The 24,710-nt window shown below is 46.8% G+C and overlaps 1 protein-coding gene and 1 long non-coding RNA gene across 11 annotated transcripts in view; one reads left to right on the top strand and one right to left on the bottom strand.

Annotated features, from left to right (window-relative positions):
- The window catches only part of DCTN1 (dynactin subunit 1), a 29,597-nt gene extending 12,618 nt beyond the window's left edge, over positions 1-16,979 (bottom strand). For 2 of the 9 annotated variants that reach the window (XM_073897506.1, XM_073897510.1), the window contains exons 1-6: positions 5,897-6,191; positions 3,950-4,195; positions 3,605-3,683; positions 3,340-3,374; positions 2,607-2,630; positions 200-217 (exon numbers count right to left, since the gene is read on the bottom strand). In XM_073897506.1, the coding sequence (XP_073753607.1) occupies positions 200-217; positions 2,607-2,630; positions 3,340-3,374; positions 3,605-3,683; positions 3,950-4,195; positions 5,897-5,929 (435 nt within the window). In that variant the 5' untranslated portion in view covers positions 5,930-6,191. Of the gene's footprint in view, positions 1-199; positions 581-2,606; positions 2,631-3,339; positions 3,375-3,604; positions 3,684-3,949; positions 4,196-5,896; positions 6,192-16,845 lie in introns of those variants that run through there. The other 7 variants (XM_025868368.2, XM_025868369.2, XM_073897511.1 and 4 more) reach the window with 6 other exon arrangements.
- Positions 11,078-23,990, top strand: LOC141373597 (uncharacterized). Of its 2 annotated transcripts, XR_012379770.1 has the most exons (4): positions 11,078-11,204; positions 16,524-16,648; positions 18,412-18,510; positions 19,502-23,990. It is a non-coding gene; the product is annotated as an uncharacterized lncRNA (long non-coding RNA). The 2 variants fall into 2 exon arrangements; XR_012379769.1 differs by lacking the exon at positions 18,412-18,510.
- The last annotated feature ends 720 nt before the right edge of the window (positions 23,991-24,710 follow it).

The following is a 24,710-nucleotide window of genomic DNA, read 5'->3' as shown; positions in this document are numbered from 1 at the left end:
ACCCAAAGCAGGGAGCAAATGCCCAGGGTGTGGGGCATGGCAGTGACACACACCTCTCCCTGCCCCCCCACTTCATCCCCACCCTCCTCCCCCAACCAGGTAGACAGAGGAAGTCAATCAGCCCCCACCCCCACCCCAGCAGCCTGCTGCCACCATCGCCCTGGCAACCCGGCAGCAGGACCAGAGCAAGCAAGAGTACCTTTCGGGCTGTCGGTGCCTGTCTCATCATTGCAGAAAACCAAAGAAAGCCAGGAGAGGAAAGAGAAGGAGGGAGAGAGGAGGATGGACAAACACACAGAGGAAGGACAGACGAAGGGAGGGAGGGAAAGAGACCGAACAGAGGGAAAGGCGGCGGAGACAGGAGATTAGTGCATCAAATCCCAACAATGCAGCCTCAGCTTCCCGGCAGGCCGGCCTCCCAGCCCGCAAACGGCTGTGGCTCAGACGCAGAAGCCCCCCGCAGGTGCGCAGTGGGACGGCCAGGCTCCGGCAGGGACCGGAGAGGCGCCCGGCCCAGTTCACCAGCTAAGGCTGATGGCACCCTCAGTGGCCGCAGAACCAGCTCCACCTGACGTCATGCACCCACCCTCCTCTGATCTGTGGGGGTGGAGCCACGGCTCCTTGGTCTCCTAGCAACGGCCGGGCTCTGCTGGCTCCTCCTCCTCCACATGACTGGACAAAGTCCTGCGCAGAACCCGCCCTGCTTCTTCCTCCATAGAACAGGTTCTGACTCCTCCCTACCCTTCCCTGCCCAACCCCCCCGCCCCCCACCCCCAAGAGTCTGCTCCAAGAAACTGGGCTAGGGGCCATCCCAGAAACGGTACTCTCTGGGGCCGGAGCATGACTGGGCAGGGCCAGGAGCCTCACTGCTCCACCAGCCTCTCATACACTCCCCTCTGCCCACAGCCCCATCAACTCCACTCGTCTCTTATACACACGGACAACGCCCTTAAGGTTGGTCTCTCATGAGGCACACGCACCCAGAATACCCGCTCTGGGGGGCACACAATGACACTAAGAAACCCCAGGGAACATTCAGCAGCAGCTCTAGTGACAGTGTTTGGCTCCTCTCCCAAACCTCCCCTGGTTCCAGGCAGGTTAAAGCCTGTCTGTAAGGACCTTCCAGAAGGGACTGGGCACCTTGCAGAGACATCTGGGTTCCCTTCTGCCCTCCCCCTCAAAGTTCCTCTATTTTTTTTTTTTTTTTTTGGTTCTGGTGCTGGCTCCCTGTTCCCCACAGAGGGTGAGAGCAGGGCCCTGGGCTAGGTGGTCTACTGTGAGAGAGCCACTGGAGAGGAAGAGCTGGCTGGGGACGGGACTATTTGGCGCTCTGCACAGGAGCAAAGAAGGCCCTGTAACCCAGCACAGGTGGCTTAGGCTGGGCTTTGCCACATCTCCCCAGGTAGCTGCCCAAACCCCTGCTTTCCGACATAGCTCAGGCCCCGCCCAGGGTCAGGTCCCCCTGTAGCAAGAACTCCTCCATGGGTATGGAACTGTAGGTCCATGCTCTTCTCTATTCAGGGGCCTGAGGCAAGACTGGGAGCCCCAACCAGAAGACAATAATCCCGGGAAGAAGCCAAGTTTCTATAACCTTGTAATGGGTTCAGCATCCTTTAGAGCACTATTTTCCTTCTTACATCCCCACTCCCACCGGAGCCAGGACCTCAAAGCAAGTACCAGAATGTGGTCTCTTCCACGGCAAGAGTGGGGACCTTGGACAACCAGGAGTCAAAAAGATGTTTTCCTCTCCCCACCCACTGCCCCAATCCAGTAGCTCTCCATGCAGGTCCGAAGGGCCTGAGACAGCTAGTCACAAGGAAATCACAGAACCATACATACGGCACAGGACATACAGGTCAGACGGGCACATGCAGGTCAGAGATGGCTTGGGCACAGGCCCAAGGCAGGGGGTGGTGTGAGGAAGTGGTCACGGCTGTGACTTAAGAGTTTAAAAAGTGTCTGGGGGTGGCACAGTTGAGCCCCACACAATGATGGCTGACGGAAGGCTACAAGGGGTGGGAGGTGGGCCTCAGCACAGCACCAGAGGCAGGAAGAGGCAGGGAAAGACTGATGGAGCAGAGCAAGGGTGGGCATCCATGGCTAGCGGCCGCCCAGAAACACACACACAGACTCTCCGGCTTTCCAACTCAGGACTGTTCTTCCTGTGCCCTGCTCCCTGTCCTCCTGCCTCCTTGCCCAATCATCTCATCTGGTACTTTCTCCCCTCCCAACCTCCCAGGGCTTCCTCCCACTGCCCCCAGACTCAGACTGAAAACCCAGTGTAACCCAGAAAATGCCCTACTCCATGCTGCTGCTTTACATTTACAGTTGAATGTTTGGAGTCTCTGACTAGAAGTCCTAAGGCAGTGGGGAGGGGGGACAGGTAGGTGCAGGAGTCATCTCTAATGAGTGCCACCTGAGCCTGGACACTGAGCCTGACATCCTTGCATCCCTCAAAGGAATCCTGGAAGCCAAGGCCGCCATTTCCTCTGGCCATCCCGGTCCCAAGGTCACACAAACATGCATGCAGCAGCCCAAGGACATGCAGGACAGCTGGGGAGGGGGCTCTTGGCCCTCCCCCACCCAGGTACAAATAGTAAACACACCACCTTCTTAGGCTTCAGTCCCCGCTGCATGAGGAGTAGGAAAGGGCAGAGTTAGAGAACAGACATCACAATGCGCTAGCTGACCAGACATCCTGGGTAGAGGTGTTAAGACCAACTCAGGTACACACAGGTAAAGGGGAGAGTCAGGTCACTGCCAACTCCTGGGTAAGTGAGAAGAGGGGTCCCTCAAGGATCAGCTTCCAGGATGTCCACACCCTGACACAGAGAAGCTGGGGGGTCTGAATCCCCACCTCACATACCCTGCGCAGCACAGTGGGGGAGAATTAGAACGACGGGCCCTCTGCAAACAGCCTAAAACAGGCAGCAGCAGGCCTGGCTCCTTACCATTCACTTGTGAACAGGAGAGCTCCTTCTTCTTCTAGCTCTCACCTTACCCCTAATCTCTGACCTTTAAGATCCTGGCAGCCTTGGGTGGGTACCAAAAGGTAGGAAGCTGGCAACAACACTACTAGGGTCAGACCTGTCTCTCCTATCACCCCTAGCCTTGGCTCCATTTGACCCTAAACTTCTGGGCCTTTTACTCTTTACCTTTACTCTACCCCTAAAGCACCAATCATACCCAGAAAGCTTCCTTCTCAGGGAGGCTGGAGACTGGAAGGCTTAACTCCGTTTACTCACCTACTATTTCTACCTGCCTAGGAGTGGTCTCCCTCCTCTTTCTCCTTCCCCTCTTTCTCTCTCTTACTCTCCACTCCCACCCCCAACCACTCACCAGTTTGCTGGTCTTTGCAGTTGAGTCCGTTCCCTCTGTAGAAAGCAAGCAGAAACAAAGTGTGTGTTTGTATAGAAGGGTGGGGGCAGAGACCATTGTGGTGGGGTAGAAGAGATGTAACAAGGGAATATGGCGGTGATGGAAAAATCTCATGAACCACTGTGGCCCTGTATTCTGTGACCCCCCCCAGCTTCTCTCAAGCAAATCTCAAGTCCCACTGGGGACTTCCGGATGTGGGAAGGCAACTTAACTGGGTGGCTGTTACCTCTTTTGAGGACCTTTGAGGCAGAAGAATCAGGTGTCTCTGGGGAAGTAGTATCTGCTCCATCTTCAAATACCTGGATCTGAGGCCAGAGAACAGACTCAATATAGCCAGATCAAGGATGGCTGTGATCTGGGCCCCTCCCCATGCCCCAAGCAAGCCCGGGGTACAGGGCAGCTTCCGTAAGGACGGACATAAGGATGGATCACCAATCTTCCCTCCCCCACTACCTCCCACTCTCTCAACCAGAGATGTACAGTCATGCCCAGGAAAAGGGAGCCCCACACAAAAGCTGCACAATCAATAGAGCATGTGCACATGCATACACTCAGCACAGGGTAGAGGTACCTGGGACTGACGCACAAAGATGCCATGCCCTTCATCACAAGTGAAGTACTTCCTGCCTTGGACAGTTCCATCATTCTTGCCCTTTGCTTCATCCAGTATCACGCCGACCCATTTGCCAGTGGCAAAGAGTGTGGCTCCAACATAGGCCACGGTGCCTCGGTGGCCTTTTCCAATCACCTCCACACGGGAGCCCACTCGCAGAGGCCGGGCGCTTGCCTCTGCGCTCATTCTGCTGCCGCTGGGCGTCTGAAAGAAAGACATGTGCAAACATACGCAGGTAAGGGCTTCAGGTCAAGTGGGTCATCCTAATGCACCAGAAAGGCCCCAATCAGGATCCTAGTCTAAAGAAAGACAAGAAGTCACTTCCCTGAACCCCATTTTCAGGGTGAAATGGACCCCAAATTCCCTTTTAAAAAATACCAGTGATGTTCTAAGACTTCTCCAAACTCCTCTGGAATCTGCCACAATTTTTAAGAGTTTACATTTAAATTTATAACAAATCAGAATTCACTGACAGACCTGTGAATGTCACTACATGGCTTCTTTCTCGGGAGCACTGCCCCCACGGAGGGGAATGAAGCTCAAGCGAGTAACTCAATTGAGACCAGGCTCTCCAAAACCCAGTGCCCTGACTCAGGTGCCTAAGCTGAGAAGACAGGTGACTCGTGGGTGACCCCAGAGAATCCTATTCCACTCCCCAGTGTTGTCTGTCTTCCCTGTGGTCAAACAACTCTCTTAGGCCTCTCCCTTTCAAAGGTACACAATTGTGCCTCCTTCCAGCCCTCAAGTCACCATAGCTCCTTCTGGACCCAACTCGGCCCACCCCATCCACACACCCACCATGACATTTCTAGATGCCTTGCTGCAGCCCATTCAACCATTTAGTTCCCTTCCTCCTGGCCTGAGCCCCGTCCTATTAACCCTACCCCAAGCTCTGGAGATCCTTCCCCCACACTATGTTGCTGTAAAAAGAAAAACAAAGGCCAGGTAAATCAGGTACCCTCAGATCTGACCTATACTATCCCCTAGACTCTGCCCAGTGGTCCAAATGAATGGCTTATCACCCCATGGATGGACACGGCAAAGGAATAGACTAAACATTGTCCTTCGGAAGTTCTCAGCTTCTGACACACCCGTGATGACAGGACACAACATGAAATTAGGTTTCCAAAGAGGGCCATGGTTTAGAAGAAAATCACACCTAAGCCATTTTTAGCAATAGCAGCTCCATGAACCAAGGGCCTTGCAGCAAACAGATGAATGAGGCATGAGAAAGTGACTCCCTGGTTCTAAAGATTCCACAGGGCTCCCTCTGATGCTCCCACTTGGCTTCAGAAGGGAGCCCTGCCAGAGCCTGTCACTCCCCGAATCCCTTCCCTAAAGAGCTCATCCAGGAAGATAATGATATAGCTCCCAGGGGCTCCAGACCCCAAATCGCACCTGGGACAGAATGGTTGCTCTCATGGATCTGACAATAAAAAGAACTGACAGTGACATCAGGGCTATCCCCAAACTCAAGAGACTCCCTCAATCTCCCAACCCTAATAAGCCTCTCAGAACCAGGTGGACACAATAGTGGGTACAGATTCAATCTCAACCAGAAGAGAAAGAAAGCAAGTGACAAACAACAGAGCAGCTCTAAAGAAAGGCGTCACTGTAAGGCCATTCCAACCCACCAACCCCATTAAGAGTCCCCAGTATAGTCCAATCCCCTCAGGAACCTCTAGTCAGAGGTCCAATTAGAGTCAAAGGTCAGGCCTTGCCAGTCCCCACCAAGGGTTCAACTCTGGGAAGGGAAGGCCTGTCCAGCCTAACACCATCAGTCCCTGCTGTGAGTGGCCCCAGCCTAGCTCCAGCCTGTCTCCCCAGCCCCCACAGCAGTGTCCACAGGCACCCAGGCCTTCTCCAGCAGCCCTCCCAGGGCCATCCCAGATAAGGACCACTTACCCGGCTGTACATATGCCTCTTGCTCTGGGCCATGTTGCTCACCCGGCCTCTACCCCCTCCCCCAGCGGGCCAAAGACAGAGAGAAAAGGCAGAAACCTAGGCAGGAGGGTCAGGGCTCCAGGCCCTCATGGACAGACACAGAAGCCGTCAGGCGCGGCCCTCCCCAGTCCATGGACCTCACTCGGTGGCCTACCGGGGTAGGGATGGGGGCAGAGATGGGGGCTGAGGAGCAAGTCCTCTCTGCTGCCTGATGATTGCTGAACCCAGAGACACCGAATCCTGCTTGCCAGCTGATGAGTCTCACTCTGCGCTAGTGCTGCTCTAGACTTGTCAGGAACCGTGTTAGCCTCTGGGTCCTAGTGCCCCCCTGCTTCACCTGGGCCAGACAAGCAAGGCAGGGACTCAGGGGCTCTGCCCACACCACAGACCCTCAGTAGTCACCTCTAGAGTGAAATGTTACTGTTTAGGGCTGGGAGCACGGCCCTGACTGGTCCTCCTAGTCTGCACCCCTCAGCATCACTGCTGCCAACCCCAACACTCCCCCCTCCCACAATGTGCCTCAGCAGGACCACAAGCATCAAGTGACACTTCAAAAAAGATCAGCTACCTACGGGCCTCCACGCAGCCAAAATAAGGGTCTCTTACCCCCCTTTCTGGGGCTCTTCTTTCTCCCTCCTTTTTCTAAACTCTAGACTCTGGACCCAAACCCATAGAATTAGTCTGAATTTCAATTTCACACTGGGCCAAAGCAGCCAGACCCGGCGCACTACACAGCAAAGGAAGGGCAGTAATGGAGATAACTTCATACAGCAAAGCAAGTCAAGTACCTACGTTCCCCCCACACTGGCAAAGGTTGCCAGACCCTTTCTCCCTTCTGGCTGTTATAAAGGGCCAGGCTCAAACCCCAAGACTATCAGGTTCAACTGGATGAATAAGAGCATAGAGCTCCACATGCCCCTTGTAGCGCATAGCCCAGTCGACCTCAACCACCTGCCCCTTACACTCTTGGCCTTGCTTCCTAGCCATCTCCTTAATAGAAAAAATGAGATGATTTCTTTTCTATAATTCACCAAATTTCTTTAATAACCACCTATTACTTTTGAAATTATAAATACTTAATTTAATAAGATTAAGTATTCTAATGAGGGGTCTCCAGAGGGCTATGTCATGATGCCACTGCATTCATTTAACCATCTAACGTGGGCTAGGGGCCAACACACCAGGCTCCCTGCTCCTGAGCACTCAACAAGGCTGGCCTGGGGTCTGAAATTAGGTTTCAGGTAATTTGGGTCCAGAAGGAGCTATATAGCTCCACTACATGCGGGCTGAATCTAGGGATACCTGTCTTGTCTGTGCTGCACTTCACCAGCCAAACAGAATCTTCCTCCACTCCACCCTCTAAGGCAGGCCAGGAAGCCCAACAGGAGAATGACAGCCAACAGCCAGATATATGGCCCCAAAACACCTCTCCACATCTTCAATCCTGGCCAGACCCCCTAGGGAACCATTTCTCTCGTCCCCTGCAAAAATCTCCATGTTTGCCCCCTCCCTTCCCTATTCACATTTACCCAAGTAGGCAGGACCATGCAGCTCCTTGTAGCCTGGACTTCGCATGTTCAGAGCACTTTACAGTCTACAGAGCACCTTGAAAAACACAATTTTATAGTACCACGGTTAAGAGTACTGTTTCTAGACTCAGACTGCTTATGTTCAATTCCTGGCCTCAGCGGTGAATTACATAAACTTTGTCCAGTTACTTAACATCTCTGTGCTTCGATTTCCTTCTCTGTCATTTGGGAACAAAGAACATACCTCAGAGAGCTGTTGTGAGGATTAGCCAAGATAATCCATGTAAAACATTTAGGACATTGCCTGGTATTTAGTAAGTACTCAACAAAAGCCAGCTAGTATCGATGCTGTTATCCTCATATTTGGACATCACCATAACCCCAGCAAGAGGCAGGCCGGGGACAGTGCTGACAAGGAAACAGAGGCTTAGAGAACTGAGTAACTTCCCAGAAGTTACACAGAAGGTGAGGAGTGGAGCCAAAACTGGAAGCAGAGCCTGACCCGGGACCCTCTGCATTTTCCACTAGCCTCAGTGTTGACCACACACCTCTCTAAGGCTTCTTCCTAGGTCATGCTCCTCCCCTAGACCACAATGCCTCCAGAGATTCAGGAGAACTCATATCTAAGAACAACCTCACAACTCACCAGCCACACAGGTTTATATGGTCACCTAAATTCTTGGGAGGCTGTTTCTTCTCCTATAAAATGGGAATATCATCTGCCATCTCTATGTTAATGTTACTAGGCCCGAATAAGGTAATGCATTTGAAAGTGCTTTGCAAAAAATACAGAAGCTATAGAAGTGCAAAAAATTAGCTGACATGATAACAGATGATATATAAGTCTAAAAATATCTAGACAACAAATGTTATAAGGAATTAGAGACAAAAGAAAGGTGAACTAAAAAGGGGTTGAAAAAAGAAAAAGGGGTACGTATGTCTTGAATTATGGGCTGTTTTCTGGATATGTAAAAAGGCCAACCAATACTGTAAGTTATGAACACACTGAGTAGAGACAGTATAATTTTGCTTGACTAGGGAATATTAAAGACGACTAGGTTGGCTTTAGTAAAGAATTCTAGACAAGTTCTTCTATCGAACTATAAGCCTTTTAAAGCACAGCCCACAACTTCCCTCTTTGTGATCCCATCACCCTTAGTTCATGGAGTCAAATATTTATTGAGAAAATAAACACATCTGTATTGAGATTCAGGGAGTTTAACATTCAGGTAGAGATAGATAAGTCCATCTAGATGATTGCAACAAGGAGGTCTCTTCCTGAGCAGGAGACTGCCATAACGAAAACTATTTTGGGAGGATCAAATGGGTGGCAGAGCAGGCTGGAGTGGAGGCAGGAGCAACTCAGTAAAGACAGGAAAACAGCAGGGAGACTGCTGCAAACTGAGCAAGGGGTGAGGAGGGTCTGAACCAGGGAAGGGAGGGAAGGAGAAGGAAAGAAGGAGGGGAGGATAGGAGCTAATTCAGAGAATGTACAAAAATGCCCTAAGAAGGCCCTAGGACAGATCACATGTGGGGAAAGAGGCAGAGTGCCTGCACGGGCTCCAGAGACAGACAGACCTAGATACAGCTTTGGTTCTCCTTATTTCCTCACCTGTATGATTCTGGTCAAGATATTTAACTTTCTGAGCCCAGCTACCTCATCTGAAAAAAGGGGGAAATAATACCTACCTCAGAGGGATGTTGTGAGGATTAAATAAGATTGAAGAAAGCATTTAACACAGTGCCTGGCACAGATTATATGCTCAACAAAATATAGATACCATCTTCATCATTATTGAGAAGACACATCAATGGTGATTTACACACAGTAGGAACTTAAATGTTGCATAAATAGGTGGATGGATGAAGGAATGCATGAACAAAAAAATGAATGAATGAACTCAGGAGCTTTCAAGCATGAGTAATGGAAGAATGATTGAAAACATTAAAATTGGGAGGAAATGGGAAGGCAAACTGAACATGTTAGGAGAGAGAAGATAAGTCTGTTCTTAGGCCCTTCTCTGGAGCAAATTTGACTGTGCACACTAACACACATATTTCACTGTCTCCTTCCAAAATGCACCTGTGATGCAGACAAAACAGGCTGCATTGTCTCTATCCTATAGGTGATGGAACTGAGTCTCAGAAGTCAAATAACTCTCCTAAGTCTCATGGCCAGAAATGGCAGGGGGGGCACATTTGACTAGCTGTACAAACAGGTGATCCTTCCATAGCACCTTCCATGGGCCCCATCCCATGTCACATAGGACAATTCTGAGTTACATGTTCCCTCAGCCAGAGATGAGACCGATACGCCGTGGACTTAATTCATCTTCCTCCCCAGGTATATTAAATACTGTTGAGATATCTAGGAAAACGGGAAGAGAGGAAGGAAAAAATCTCAATCTCTGTCTGATAAATAGGTAACAATGGTCTTGGAGATTATTTCAGAAAATGACAGGAAAGCGAGTAGATTGTTAAGAATTAAGAAGGAACAAGTAAGAAGCAGCAGCCTCTTTGGCACCGAGGCTGCACTTTTCCTACCTTGCTTTTACTAGCACTCCAGCATCCTTTGAGCCCTTGACCTCCTCTTGTCTCATCTCACCTAACCTTGATCCTGAGCTAACCCAACTGATTTCACTCATCCCTCTCATAGAGGAGCTGGTTTGAGTCCCAGGCAGTCTCATAGCAGGGTCCACACACTTGAACTGAACTGTATCAGGTACTGGGTAGAGAGTAGTTTGGTTACAACGATAAAAGAAACACAATAGTAACTAGCAAGATTCAGATTTTCTTCAGACTAGGACAAAACTGTACATCTCTGAAAGTACTGGTAAGGAAGGGATAAGTGTGAATGTAAGTCCCTCAGGAATCAGGAAAAAAGAGCTGTTTGCTCACTGAGTGGGGAACAGAGGCTGTGGGACTAGAAGCGTGGAAGGCTGGATTTCAGATATACAGAGGAACCCAGAAAGAAGACACGTACACACCCCATTGCTCCAATGTCCTACTCCGGTATCTGCCTTACAGATCTCAAACAGACTGGGCCTAAACCCTAAATGGACTTTCTTTACCTTTCCAGCCCCTTGCTATCCCCAAAAATGTCTACAGCCCACTCTCAATCTGAACACAACTCCACCTCCTCCTGAAGTATCCCCTTCCCCCAAGAATACCCAGTGACTGCCAGGCCCACCTCCAAAGGCCCAGACCTCGAGGAGCCAGGAAGGAAGTCTACACAATATGCCTCATTTATCCTCAATAAAGGAACTTTTGCAGGAAGGCAGCAGGTACGTGAGTAGCCCCCAGCTACTGGGGTCTCCATACTCAAGAACTGCAACCTTCCCCATGCTAGCAGGAGTCCTACTTGACAGACAGCCTGTTTGAAGTTCCTGCTGGTTCCTCCCCGTGAATCAACCTGCAATTCTCTGGCACTAGGACCCTGCAGACAGGGAACCCGGAGCCTGCGCTCTAAAGAGAGAGATGCACCATTTCACAACTTCAGCAAAAGCCAAGGCAGCCAACAAAGCCACAGCCACCTTGGCTGTGCTTGGGCTCTGCCTTTTGGGCAGCTCACCGGCCACTCCCCAAAAGCAGAGCATTCTGTCCCTTCTCTTTTTAAATCCACGTCATCGTTTGATCATAATGGAAATCAATCTCCTCAAGTCACCACGCAAAGGCGTATCCATAGCAACCACAAGAGGAAGGACACGGATGTGATGCTCCAGTAGCTGCAGCAGCAAAAGGTAAGCCTGTTTCTCTTCCATCCATGCTATCCCACCATTCTCCCCCTTCATTCAATCACATTAAAGGGAAAAACATGAAAGGTGAGTGTTAATAATCTATGCTATTATGTAAGGTTATAAGTCTGCCTACTCCCATATCTGGCAGAAAAAAAAATTCTCTTTTTCTGGATGGATGGGGACAATTCCCTTTTAAGTATTCACTGTCTCAGGTGACACAGTCTCAGCCTGCAATACAGACAAAGCACTATCAGTCACTTGTCTCTCTAGTCAGGATGCTAGTCTCATTCAAGGACTTCAGAGTTCCCTACGTAGTTGTAAAAGGCCAGCAGCCACACTGACCCCACCACCCTGCCCACCCATGCCACTAGCATGCCCACACACTGGCCAGATAAGACCTGCTCCTTAGCAGCCCTAGACTCCAGCCCCTCAAGGTCCAGAAACTGGGAACTGGGATTCAATTTTTGCCTCCTCTGATGCCTCAGGGAGAGCAGTGCCATTTCTACAGAGGTAAGAGACTCATCAAACACAAGCACTACTAAGCCTAAGTAATCTTCCATGCCTCCATTTCCTCTTGCGTAAAATAGAGACCATAACAATACCTTTCTAACAGAGTTGTTGTGAGAAGGCTTGAAAAGCACTCAGAAGAGTGCCTGGTATGAAGCACTCAATAAACATCAGCCATTATTATTATGAGAAAGAGGAAGGAGGGGCCTACAGTGTGAGGTTTAAGTTCGGAGGGTACTTAACACTCTTGGAGAGAATCTCAGGTCTGATCTCTGTCCCTTTTCTCTGGACAGTTATTTCAGGCTTCCCTTACTACTTTAAGTCCCTATTCCTGTCTGAGCCCACACCACACCTCCCTCAGCAGATAAAGTTGCTCAGAAAGAAAACTGAACCTATTAGAGAAGAATTCCTTTGCCAATTTAGACAGATCTGCCACCATCACTGCCTCTTCCTTCCTACATTCTTTCCTTTCTTCTGTCATTCCTCTTTCAAAGAAAATGATGTCCCTTTCTTTTCAGGGCCAACCCCTCCACCCTCCTCTGAGGACCTGATTTAGCAAGCATCTTTTCTCTCCTGCCTTCAACTGCACCCTCTCTACTTGCTCTTACACATTATTAGGTAAACCTATGCTCAAGACTTCTAGGAAAATCCGTCTCTAGTCTCTGCTACCTCCTCAGCAAGACGCCACCATCTCCCTTCTTTCCCTGCTGGGATACTCAAAGTGAGTACACCCTCCCTCTCTTCCTTTCCCATGCACTCCTCAATCTGGCTCAACCTTGCTCCTGTCCCTACCACTTCTCAGAAGCTGCTCACACTAAAAAAGTGAAAGAGCCCCGGTGACCACAATCTCCTAACTGTCCAGTCTCAAGGTGCATTTTCCAAGCTCATCCTACTTGACTTCTCTGTAGCAACTGAAGCCGCTGATCCTCTTCCTGGAACTTTTTCCTCTCCTCGCTCCCTGGGAAACATTCTCTCCTACCTTGCACACCAACCCTTCTTGCCTCCTCTGTCATCTTCAGCCTCCTATATGCATAGCTGGGCTCATCCATTCCCACGGCATCAACCCCCACTTACACCTATGCCCCGGGCATAGACTCTCTTCTGAACCTTAGACCCACGCTTCCACCTGTCTGCTAAGTGCCACAGACGCCCCCCAAGTTCAACATAACTCAAAACACACTTGGTATCTTCCCCCTCAAAAAATGTTCCTCTTCTCTATTTCCTCTACTACTGGCACCACCACCCACCCAAAACAGAAAACGGAGTCATCCTTAACAACCCCCTCTCTTGTTCTCAACAACCAGTTAATCATTATATCAGGTTGACTGTCTCTACGGTCTCACTCAGATTCATCTCCTTTCCACCCCCACTGACCTAATCCTTAGTTCAGTGTCATACCATGCTTATGTTATATTACAAGAGTCTCCTGATGTCCCTGATCTAAATTCTCCCTTTAGTCTACTTCCACAGTTAGCTTCCCAAAATACAATCACATCACCTCTCTGCCCGCAAAACTGAATCTTCTTAGCACAGCACTTCAGGTCGAAACCTGGCCTCATTATGAATATCTAGTCTCATCAATCACCTCTCCTCTGATCCCAAAGTTCTTATATTCCAGCTACATGGACCTACTTACCTTAGCCCTTCTGCCTCTATAAATGTTGCAAAAATCGCCAAAGCCATTCTCTTTCCTCATCATCAAGGCTCAGCTCAATTATCACCTCTTTCCTGAAGATTCCCAACGTCTCCATGCAGAGCTAGTCATTCCTTCCTGTGCCCTCACGCAGCACTTTGGACATATCTCTATTACAACATCACATTTTTATTAAAATATCGTCTCTCCCTTATCCCATCATGAACTCCTCCAGGGAAGAGAGTTTTTATTCATTTCAGTATCCTAAGCACTGAACACAGAAGACATTGAATGTTAAATACAAGCCTGTACCAACACCAGGCTCTTGGGATATAAGCTCACTCTGACAAGTTTCCCAGAGTAGCTCCACCCTTAAAGACCCCTCACCGTAGAGGAAATTAACAGCCATGTACCCACGAACCCCAGCAGATGTAGCTCTTTCCTCTCTAGACAGGAGCCTAAGAAACTAAAAATGGAGGGATAGCCCCACATCCTACAGAATTTGGTAATGACACTAGTTCTCAATCTCTTATGTTTCCATGGTGAGAGGACCACAGAGAGACCTCTAGGCTCTAGGGCAAATGCAGATCTGGGAAAACAGCTTGAGTGAGGCTTTGGGGGTGACAAAGGTCCAGTCTTTGCTTAAGTGAAGCCCTCAGGGGTATGTAGGAGCATGGGGACACTCAATTTGTCCATCAGCCAAGAGCTACTGGTACTAGCCCGAACTTGAAAAGAAAATGAGGGGCGCCTGGGTGGCTCAGTCATTAAGCGTCTGCCTTCGGCTCAGGTCATGACCCCAGGGTCCTGGGATCAGGCCCCGCACTGGGCTCCCTGCTCGGCGGGGAGCCTGTTTCTCCCTCTCCCTCTGCCTGCGGCTCCACCTACTTGTGCTCTCTCTCTCTCTCTCTGTTAAACCAATCAATCAATCAATCTTTAAAAAGAAAGAAAAAAAGAAAAATGATAGAAAGCCAATTCCAGAGTCTCCAGGATGGCAAGGGCCCTAAGACAGATTTGAATCAGTCAATTGCTCAGCACTTACCTCCTCTGGGGACACTGAGGATTCAGTTCTCATTTCGCTTGGTATGGGGCGGCCCACCCAAGTCCCCACAGTACCACCAGTAGCTATACACAGTCCAAGCACCCTGGGAATCCTCTACTACAATCCCTCCCAACCCATAACTCCAGGCAGCCACTAGCAATGACAGAGATGGAAGAGTAAAAACTAGAGCGGAAGTTGTCAACAGTATCACGATTCCCTCGCGGTCTTCTGAATCCTCCCTAACAAGTTCTCCTTTGTACCCTCACGTCAGTCAGGCCCAACTCACCAACTCTTAGTATTGCCTCCCGCATCCCTCTTTTCTCCTCCATTACCACTGTCATCTCTTTGGTTGGCCATTTAAAGCTTTGAGAATTGAGGCAACTATTTTCCCTCTTTGGTGCCTCATCTACAAAACAGGATAACAGCTGCTCTGCCTGCCTCACAGGATTATTAAATGAGATCATACCTGTGGAAGGTTCTGTAATCTGTAAAATCTTATACATAAATATAAGGCATTCTTATTATCATCAACCTAAGTCCTCTATTACTGATACGTGAAGCATATCTGGCTCCCTGCCTCTCTCTCCATTTCCAACCACATTATATCCCACAGTAAGATAATGACACGCTCTAAAATACTATTTCGCCCATATGCCCACCCGCCTCAAATCTTTCACTGACATACCATTTCTTACTTTAATCAAACAGTCCTGGCTCTCACATATGCACTGTCATCTCTGCACCACTGTCAGCAGCTTAGAATGCTTTCCCTAGTCTTGCAAGCCCCACCCATCCTTCAAAGGCCAGCCAAAGCCCCACTACACTCCACGCAGAAAGACTAAATTTAAGAGAGGCATTTGAAACAATGTCATGGAAGAATTAAGGATAACTCAGCAGAGGAAACTTGGTGGGAACAGCTATCATCTAACACTTTAAGAATCACCTTTTTGAAGAGGGACTGCACTTTTTTTTCTGTTCAACTGTAAAAGAGAACCTAGGACCAACAGGATGGAAGTTGCAGAGATGTATTTCAGCAAACTGAAAAGCTTCCTTACTAAGCTATCTCAAGATGAAATGTAGTAAATTCCTCGTTATTAGAAATGTTCAAGCCCAAACTGGCTATTTGGGAAGGATATTTTAGATGGACTTCAACTCTCACAAGGGTAACTGAACTTGAATCACAGCATTTTAGATCTGAAAGGAACCTCAGTGCTCTTCTAGTCCAGTCTCCTATTTTACAGGTCTGGACAAGTGAAGTGGCTCACTCATGGCAGCAAAGTTTGTATCCGAGAAGAATATGGTCTCTGAATCTCAACCCAGTGATTTACACCCTTGCTCTTCAAAGCGTGATCCGAAGAGCAGCAGCACCTGGAAACTTGTTAGAAATGTCGACCCAAGCGCCATGTTTTTTAACAAGACCGGCAGGTGTATGCGCCATTAAAGTCTGAAAAGCACTGACCTAAACTGTCCCTTTCAAACCTTGATTTTCTCATTCTGGAATTGCATTTCCCAAACTATTTCAGATGTTAAACGGAGTCAGCACTGAAGAAAAACAGCATTTCCCATTCAAATCTGCGAAAGTCTCCATACAATACTTGCAGTGTGAGATTCATGGTAACTATCTTTAGCATAGTGAAGGCTCTGAAATATTCTGTAGAAAAGTTTAACCGTGAAGTTTCTAAACATATTTCAGCACGAAATGCCTTAAGGAAAAAAAAAAAAGTTATGGCACTCTCCTTTAACATCCCCATAGCTCAGGCTCTGGCTGTACACCAGGTAAAGAGTGTCAGTCTCGACCTCGTAGCTCTTGGACTCAGTACCTTAAGCGTACTGGATTAGCAAGCGGTCGGCATGGGCTTGCTGTTCTCATCACGGCACTACATGAGGGGAAGCTTCTAAACCACTGCCTCTTTAAAAACAGCGGGGTTCCTTATCTGTGGGATTTACCTGTGGTTCTGCCTTAAAGCCAAGCGGAACGTGCAAGATGACTACTCGAGGGTCATCCTGCCAGTAAAAGCGGACCCCAGGAGTGGGAGACACAGACACACCAGACCCATATCCAGGCCCCCACGCTTGACTCCTCTATGGGTTTTGGGTTTTTTGTTTTTCGTTTGACACAAACTTCTCAACCATGTGCCCACAGAAACCTGTGGCTCCGAATGGGTTCAGACGCTCCCAGGAAAGGAGGGAGACCCTCGCCGCTGTGGAGGAATTCGGAGGCGCAACCACTCCGACCCCGGGAGAACACCGCCAGGCTGAAGAGCGCAGGTGGGTCGGACAGGCCCAGACGCAGGCAGGCGCCCACCCCGCCGCGGCCCACCCCTACCGTCCCCGCTCCGCACACCGGGCTCCATGCCGCGCCCCAGCCCAGCACCAGCCCCCCCACCCCGCGGTCCACCGCCGGGAACCTAGCGAACACAAGGGGGCGGCGGAGGAGACGGTTGGCAGGGTGGCCGCCTCCGTACCTGTCCTGTCAGGGGCTCCGCGCCCGGATCCGGCCCCACCACAGGCGACCGACGCCCAAGTCCTTGCCGGTCGCGCCCCACCCGCCCCGCCCGCGTGGGCTGCCCGACGCGCCGCCCGACCCCTTGAGGCCCGCCCCACGCCCTCTCATCCCAGAGGCCCAGCGGCGCTCCGGCTCCAGGGAACACGCTACTCTTCCCCGAAGACCAGCCCGGGTTAAAAACTGCGCGCTGAGCACAGCCAAGGCGACAGCGGTCAGGCACAAAACTGGACACCTGGAGCGAAATGTGCGCGTGCGCAATGTGTCTGGGAAGCCAATTAGGACCACAGGAGAGAGGCGCCTCTGAGAGGCCTGCGCCCTCTGCCGGCCGAGGGGAGACAGCGCTCAGGGATTGGAGGACTCCTTGCTCTGGGCAAATGTATCTCCAGGGGTGTCTAAGCTTTTGAGCGCTAAACTGCTAATTAAAACATTAGTGATAACCATATCTCGTCAGGCAGCTTGAGGAAAAAATTAAATTTTGCGGCTACTCGGCGTTATCCGTATGGGGATACAGGCATTCTCATGCCCTTACGATGGGAATGTAAAATAACGCAAATGCACGTAATGGCATTTGGCCTTTTTAATTTAAAAAGAAAAAAAAACATTAAAAGGACAAACTCCTTAACCCAATGTACCCACTTCTAATAGTGTAGTCAAAGAAACGAAATAATAGGGCAAGTGTTCAAAGATACTTGTACAAGGATGTTGGGAGAGCCAGTGTGGAGCCTGATGTGGGGCTCAATCCCATGACCCTGAGATCATGATCTGAGCCGAAATCAGGAGTTGGATGCTTAACCAACTGAGTCATCCAGGCGCCCCTCTTATTTTTTTCACTGCATAGTACTCTATTGCCTGGATATACATAATTTATGAACCAGCCTCTTCTAGTGGGATACTTTGTTTCCAATTTTTGCTGCTGCAAGCAAAGCTACAACGAATCACCTTGTACATATGGCACTTCATATGTGAGCAGGTATATACAGGTAGGATACATCCGGGTCAAATAATAAATGCATCTGTAATTTTAGTAGAAATGGCCTCTATCCCCTTCAATCGAAGAGAAACAGCATATAAAAATAAATGTAAAAGGTACTACATGCACATACTTCTTATTGTGGTAACACATGCATAAAACTTCTCATTTTAACTATTTTTAAGCATACAGTTCAATGGAACTGAGTACACTTACATTATTCTGCAACTGTAGGGACCAAGGGCAGTCTGCCCCAAAATGTGCCATTTTGACATGCAGATTATTTCAAGCTAAAAACAACCAAGCACTAAGAGAGGAAGACATTTTGACCTCCCATCTAACTGCCTAAATTAATTTATGCTTCAGGAAGAGTTCTCACCGTAGATAACTACATCATAATATGAACTAGGGGTGGTAGAAAGGGAGGAACCTAGCAAGACCTGTTTGATAAGAATTCCTTCTATGTCCCTTGTTTCTGGTTGGCCCAGCAACTATTTGTTCACCAAATATTTACTCTTTTCATCTGCCTGTGATTTGCTTTCCTTCCCTTTCTAGTCCCAGACTTCTACTGGCCTCTCCTTAGTTCAAGATGACATATATACTTCAGTTTGCCTGACTGCTTTGGAATCTCATGTCTGTGCGGACTTCCTGTTTGTATGTAATTAAGTTTTATTTTCTCCTGTTAATCTGTCTCATGTCAATTCAATCCTTAGACCAGCTAGAAGAGTTTTGAAGGGTACAGGAAAAGTTTTCCTCCCCAGCACAACCATCACCACTACCATCTTTCCTTTCTGAAACTCTGTACCCATTAAACATGAATTCCCTTTTCTCCCCTCCCCCAGGCCCTGGTAACAAGCATTCTACTATCTGTCTCTATGAATTTGACTACTCTAAGTATATAATGGAATCATACAGAATTTATATAAATGGAATCATACAATATTTGTGCCTGGATTACATTTTCAAGGTTCATTCATGTTGTAGCATGTGTCAGCATTTCTTTCCTTTTTTAAGGCTGACTAATGTTCCCTTCTGTGTATATACCACATTCTGTTCATCCATTCTCCCATCAGTGGCCATTTGGGTTGTTTCTACTTTTTGGCTATTGTGAGTATGCACATATTTTTAAAACATATATATCCCATTCATCGCATCCCGCAAGATCCCTACCCAAAGCAGCTCATTGCCAGTGTTTTGTTTGTTTGTTTTGTTATTCCAGAGTCAGGCTCTGAAAACTTAAGCATTTTAGATGCAAACAGCAGCTTCCTATATACACTGTTCCAAACCTTGTTTTTATCTCCACTGGACACTGAATCTTGGAGGTTGTCTATATTAGTACATATTGGTCTCTTGAAATTTTTTTTTAAGTAAACATTTTTGAGCTGGAGTCATCCCTCTGAGTGACTTAAACAATCTTTAACAGATGCGCTGAGTTTTCATGTGAAGCAGCCAGGCCTCAGGGTGGAATGGGAGTAGGGATACAGGAAAGACCCAAATGCTTCTCAGCACCGTGAAAGGGGATCCCCCTGAGTCTAAAGGGTAGGATATGATAATAGGAGAAATACTGTTTCTTTTCCATTGGATTAGGCTGCATAGTCTTCAAGGAAGATTAATACTGTCTTTGTTCTATGTCTTTTTTTCATAGGTGCCAGCCTGAGAGTCCCTCTGATGGGGAATTCCAATTTGCATGACTGGAGTCCATCCTCCCAAACTGTGATGCTGAACAGAGAATATCTGTGCTCATCGGGTGGAATCCTGTGCATTCCAGAACATGGGAGGGGACCAAGAGGGGAAAACCTCCCCCTGAGGAAAAGAATACTGTTTCCTAGAAGGAGGAGGTGGTTTTCAGGCTGAGAGACTTGGAGAGGTGATTGGATAAAGGCACAGAGCAAGCCACATGCAGAAGAATGAAAATGGACCATTTTCTTACACCATACACAAAAATAGACTCAAAATGGATTAAAGACCTAAATGTGAGATAGGAATCCATCAAAATCCTAGAGGAGAACACAGGCAGCAACGTCTTTGACCTTGGCTGCAGCAACTTCTTCCTAGACACATCACCAAAAGCAAGGGAAACAAAGGCAAAAATGAACTATTGGGACTTCATCAAGATAAAAAGCTTTTGCACAGCAAAGGAAACAGTTGACAAAACCAAAAGACAACCGACAGAATGGGAGAAGATATTTGTAAATGTCTTATCAGATAAAGGGCTAGCATCCAAGATCTATAAAGAACTTATCAAACTCAACACCCAAAGAACAAATAATCCAGTCAAGAAATGGGCAGAAGACTTGAGCAGACATTTCTCCAAGGAAGACATACAAATGGCCAACAGACACATGAAAAAATGCTCAACATCACTCTGCATCAGGGAAATACAAATCAAAACCATAGTGAGATACCACCTCACACCAGTCAAAATGTCTAAAATTAACAAGTCAGGAAACGACAGATGTTGGAGAAGATGCGAAGAAAGGGGAACCCTCCTACACTGTTGCTGGGAATGCAAACTGGTGCAGCCACTCTGGAAGACAGTATGGAAGTTCCTCAAAAAGTTGAAAATAGAGCCACCCTATGACCCAGTAATTACACTACTAGGTATTTACCCCAAAGGTACAAACAGTGATTTGAAGGGGCATCTGCACCCCAATGTTTATAGCAGCAATGTCCACAATAGCCAAAATATGGATAGAGCCCAGATATCCATTGACAGATGAATGGATAAAGAAGAATGTGGTGTGTATATATACATACATATATATACATATATATACACACACACACACATACACACACATATATACAATGGAATACTACTCAGCCATCAAAAAAAAATGAAATCTTGTCCCTTGCAACAATGTGGATGGAACTCGAGGGTATTATGCTAAGCGAAATAAGTCAGTCAGAGAAAGACAAATATATGATGTCATTTATATGTGGAATTTAAAAAACAAAATAGAGGATCATAGGGGAAGGGAGGAAAAAATAAGATGAAAACAGAGGGAAACAAACCATAAGAGACTCTTAACAATAGGAAACAAACTGAGGGTTCCTGGAGGGGATGGGGGTGGAAGGATGGCGTAACTGGGTGATGGACATTAAGGAGGGCACTGGATGGAATGAGCACTAGGTGTTATATGCAACTGATGAATCACTAAATTCTACCCCTGAAACTAATAATACACTATATGTTAATTAAATTAATTTAAATAAATAATTTATAGTTGAAGTATATTCATGTATGCAACTTGTTTCAAAAATATTTAGAAGTGTTTGAATACTGGATTGAATATATATTTTTAAACTTAAATTTAATTAAAATTTAAATTTAAAATTCAGTTCCTCAGCCACATTTCACACACTCAATAGCTACATGTGGGAAGTGCTTTCATAATGGACAGTCTAGAGATTGAACTTCAACCCTTCTTCCCCCTGATTTTTTATACTTTTATGAGAGCTCTAGCCTTTCAAAAAAGAACCTAATATTCAATTCATCATTGCTTGGCTTTGTTACCACTCACTGGTAGAGTGTGAGGAGCCAAGGTGGCCCAGGGAGAGCCAGGCCTGCTGTTCCCCACTTCTTTCTGGGGTAGGGGTGGGGACAGCGTGAGGATGGCCCCTCAGGGGACCTTGAGGACTATGTAATAAGAACCCACTCTGTGGGATAAGCCAGAACGATCATAAAAAGTTTCTCTTTTTTTAATTTTTTTTAAAGATTTTATTTAGGGGCGCCTGGGTGGCTCAGATGGTTAAGCGTCTGCCTTCAGCTCAGGTCATGATCCCAGCGTCCTGGGATCGAGTCCCGCGTCGCGCACCCTGCTCCTTGGGAGCCTGCTTCTCCCTCTGCCTCTCTGTCTTTCATGAATAAATAAATAAAATCTTAAAAAAAAAGATTTTATTTATTTTTTGACAGAGAGAGTGACAGCGAGAGAGGGAACACAAGCAGGGGGAGTGGGAGAGGGAGAACCAGGCTCCCTGCTCAGCAGGGAGCCTGATGTGGGGCTAGATCCCAGGGACCTGTGATCATGACCTGAGCCAAAGGCAGATGCTTAATGACTGAGCTGCCCAGGTGCCCCAAAATAAAGTCTTTAAAAAAATAATCTGGAAATTATTGGAACTGATTTAAAAATAGCAAAGTGGCTAGATAGAAAAGCCACATAAAAGATCAGCTACATTTCCATAACCAACAATGAAAAATTAAATAATATAATTTTTAAATGAAATTGATACAAATTGAATAAACTTAACAAAATATGTGCACAACCAAATTATAAAATCTTACTGAAGAATTAAAGTTAGCCTAAATAAATGAGAGATATAGCATATTCATGAACAGGAGAATTTAATGTCATAAAGAAGTTTTTATCCCATATTTATGTATTTGAAATAATCCCAGTCAATAACCTACCAGGATATTCCAGGAGTTTATGCTAACAAATTAGTAAATCTGTAGAGAAGAGCCCAGGGCCAAAAATAGCCAAGAAATTCCTGAAGTAAAAGAACACAGTTCAGGGGTGGCAGTGCTTATTTTAAAGTTATTGTAATTAAGGCACTATGGTACTGATGTAGGTATAGAAAAAAATAGACCATTAGAACAGAAAAGAGTCTAGACCTAAAACATAGATACATATGAACATTTGATATTTGACACAATTTATATTATTGGTCAGTGGGAGAGAGACACACTATTCAAAAAATGGTGCTGGAATAATTGGCTATACAAACTCGAAAGAAGGGAGGGAAGGAGAAAGGAAGGAATAAATAGGTGCTTTCATTTCTGGCAATAGAGGACTAAATATCATGGAAATTCTACCCGATACAGTGCAACTAAAAATGCTGGAACGCAACATTCTCACACACACACACACACATGCGTGTGCATGCATGCACCTGCCAGTATTTCCTAAATGAATTGGTGGGAAAGTAAGGGAATTCCTCAGAAGCTAGAGATGATGTGAAATTATAAATCCCAAGGCACAGGTGATCATTGGAGTCAGTGTTTGCTAAAGCAACCCTTAGTGGCCTGGAACTGGGGTTAAAGGGCCTTAAGTAGGGACAGAAAACCAAATCTGGGGTTGAGCAGAGAAGATTGGAATAGAAAACTACCACCCCCCTACATATACACACATAAAGCCAGGAGAGTCAAGGAGTAACACCCCAGTGAACTTCAAAAAGAGAAGTGTCCCACAGAGGAAAACAGTAAGGATAAAAGCTTCTCATCCTTACTTGTGGGTGTAATGGGAAAATCCTCTCTGGTAATTCAAAATAATAAGCTTGTACTGACATAAGTTTGGGACCAGAATGTATATCACATGAGTGGCCAAAAAAATTCCAAGATGATATAGAGAGAGCATATATATGTATGTGTATATATATATATATATATGAAATATTATTCAGCCTTGAGAAAAAAGGATCTCTTGCTATTTATGACAACATGACAAAGGACCTTGAGCATATTATGCTTAGTGAGATAAGTCAGACAGAGAAAGACAAATACTGTATGATAGCATTTATACATGCAACCTAAAAAAAGTCAAACCTATGAAAAAAATAGTAAAATGGTGGTTACTGGGAGAGGAGGGTTGGGAAGGATAAGATTAATGGTGTTTAAGGGTATAAACTTGTAAAGAGTAGCAAATAGGCCATAGAGGTCTGATGCACAGTGTGATGGATATAGACAGTAATATTGTACTGTACTGATGTGATGTGATAAATATTGCTTCCATAGCAGTCATATTACAACATATAAATGTATCAAAGAAACACGCTGTATGCCTTAAATTTACAAAATGTAATGTGTCAAATCTATCAAACAAATAAATAGAAATACAGAGACATATATATCCTCAGATTCAGGAAACCCAAAGGATTCCCACCAGAATAAACAAAAAGAAATACACATCCGGATTAACAGTACTGAAGCTGCAGGAAAGTGATGACAAGGATAACATCATAAAAGGAGCAAGAGAGAAAAAAAGCAGTTAGATTAACATCTGATTTCTCATAGCAACAATGAAAGCCAGAAGATGAAGGAATATTATCCTCAACGGGATAAAAGACAATACCTGCCCGCCTATAATTCCTTAGCCAGCAAGATGATCCCTCAAAAATGGTGAAATAAAGACATTTTCAAGCCAATAAAACTGAGAAGGTTTTTTTTTTTAAAGATTTTATTTATTTATTTGACAGAGAGAGAGAGAGACACAGTGAGAGAAGGAACACAAGCAGGGGGAGTGGGAGAGGGAGAAACAGGCTTCCCGCTGAGCAGGGAGCCCGATGCGGGGCTTGATCCCAGGACCCCAGGATCATGACCTGAGCTGAAGGCAGACGCTTAATGACTGAGCCACCCAGGCGCCCCACTGAGAAGGTTTATTATCATTAGATCCTGTATAAGTTTTCTGTTGCTGCATAACCAATCACTACACTCAGTGGCTTGAAAGAACCCAGGTATTGTCTCACGGTTTCTATGCATCAGGAGTCTGGGTACAGATTAGCTGGGTCCTTTGCTCAGGGTGTCACCAGGCTGAAATCATGGTGTCGCCCAGGGCTGCAGTCTCATCTGGGCTCCAGGTCCTCTCCCAGACTCACTGGGTATTGGCAGAATCCAGTTCATTATGGCTGGAAAACTGAAGCCTTGACTCCTAGAGGCCAGGTGGTCCTCTCCACAATGTGACAGTTTATTTCTTCATGGTAAACAGGAGGATCTTTCTGAAATCTGGGAGGACCTGAACACGTTTAAAGGGCTCACCTGATTAGGTCAGGTCCACCCAAAATAATCTCCCCTTTGATGAATTCAAAGTCAGCTGATGACAGTTTAATTACATCAGCAAACCCTGTTTGTCAGTATA

The sequence above is a fragment of the Callorhinus ursinus genome, unplaced genomic scaffold, assembly GCF_003265705.2.
Source record: "Callorhinus ursinus isolate GAN/ISIS: 27379988/994484 unplaced genomic scaffold, GSC_fseal_2.0 scaffold10, whole genome shotgun sequence".
Lineage (NCBI taxonomy): Eukaryota > Metazoa > Chordata > Mammalia > Carnivora > Otariidae > Callorhinus > Callorhinus ursinus.
The sequence above is the reverse complement of the archived record's forward strand: the minus strand, read 5'-3'. Positions and strand labels throughout refer to the sequence as shown.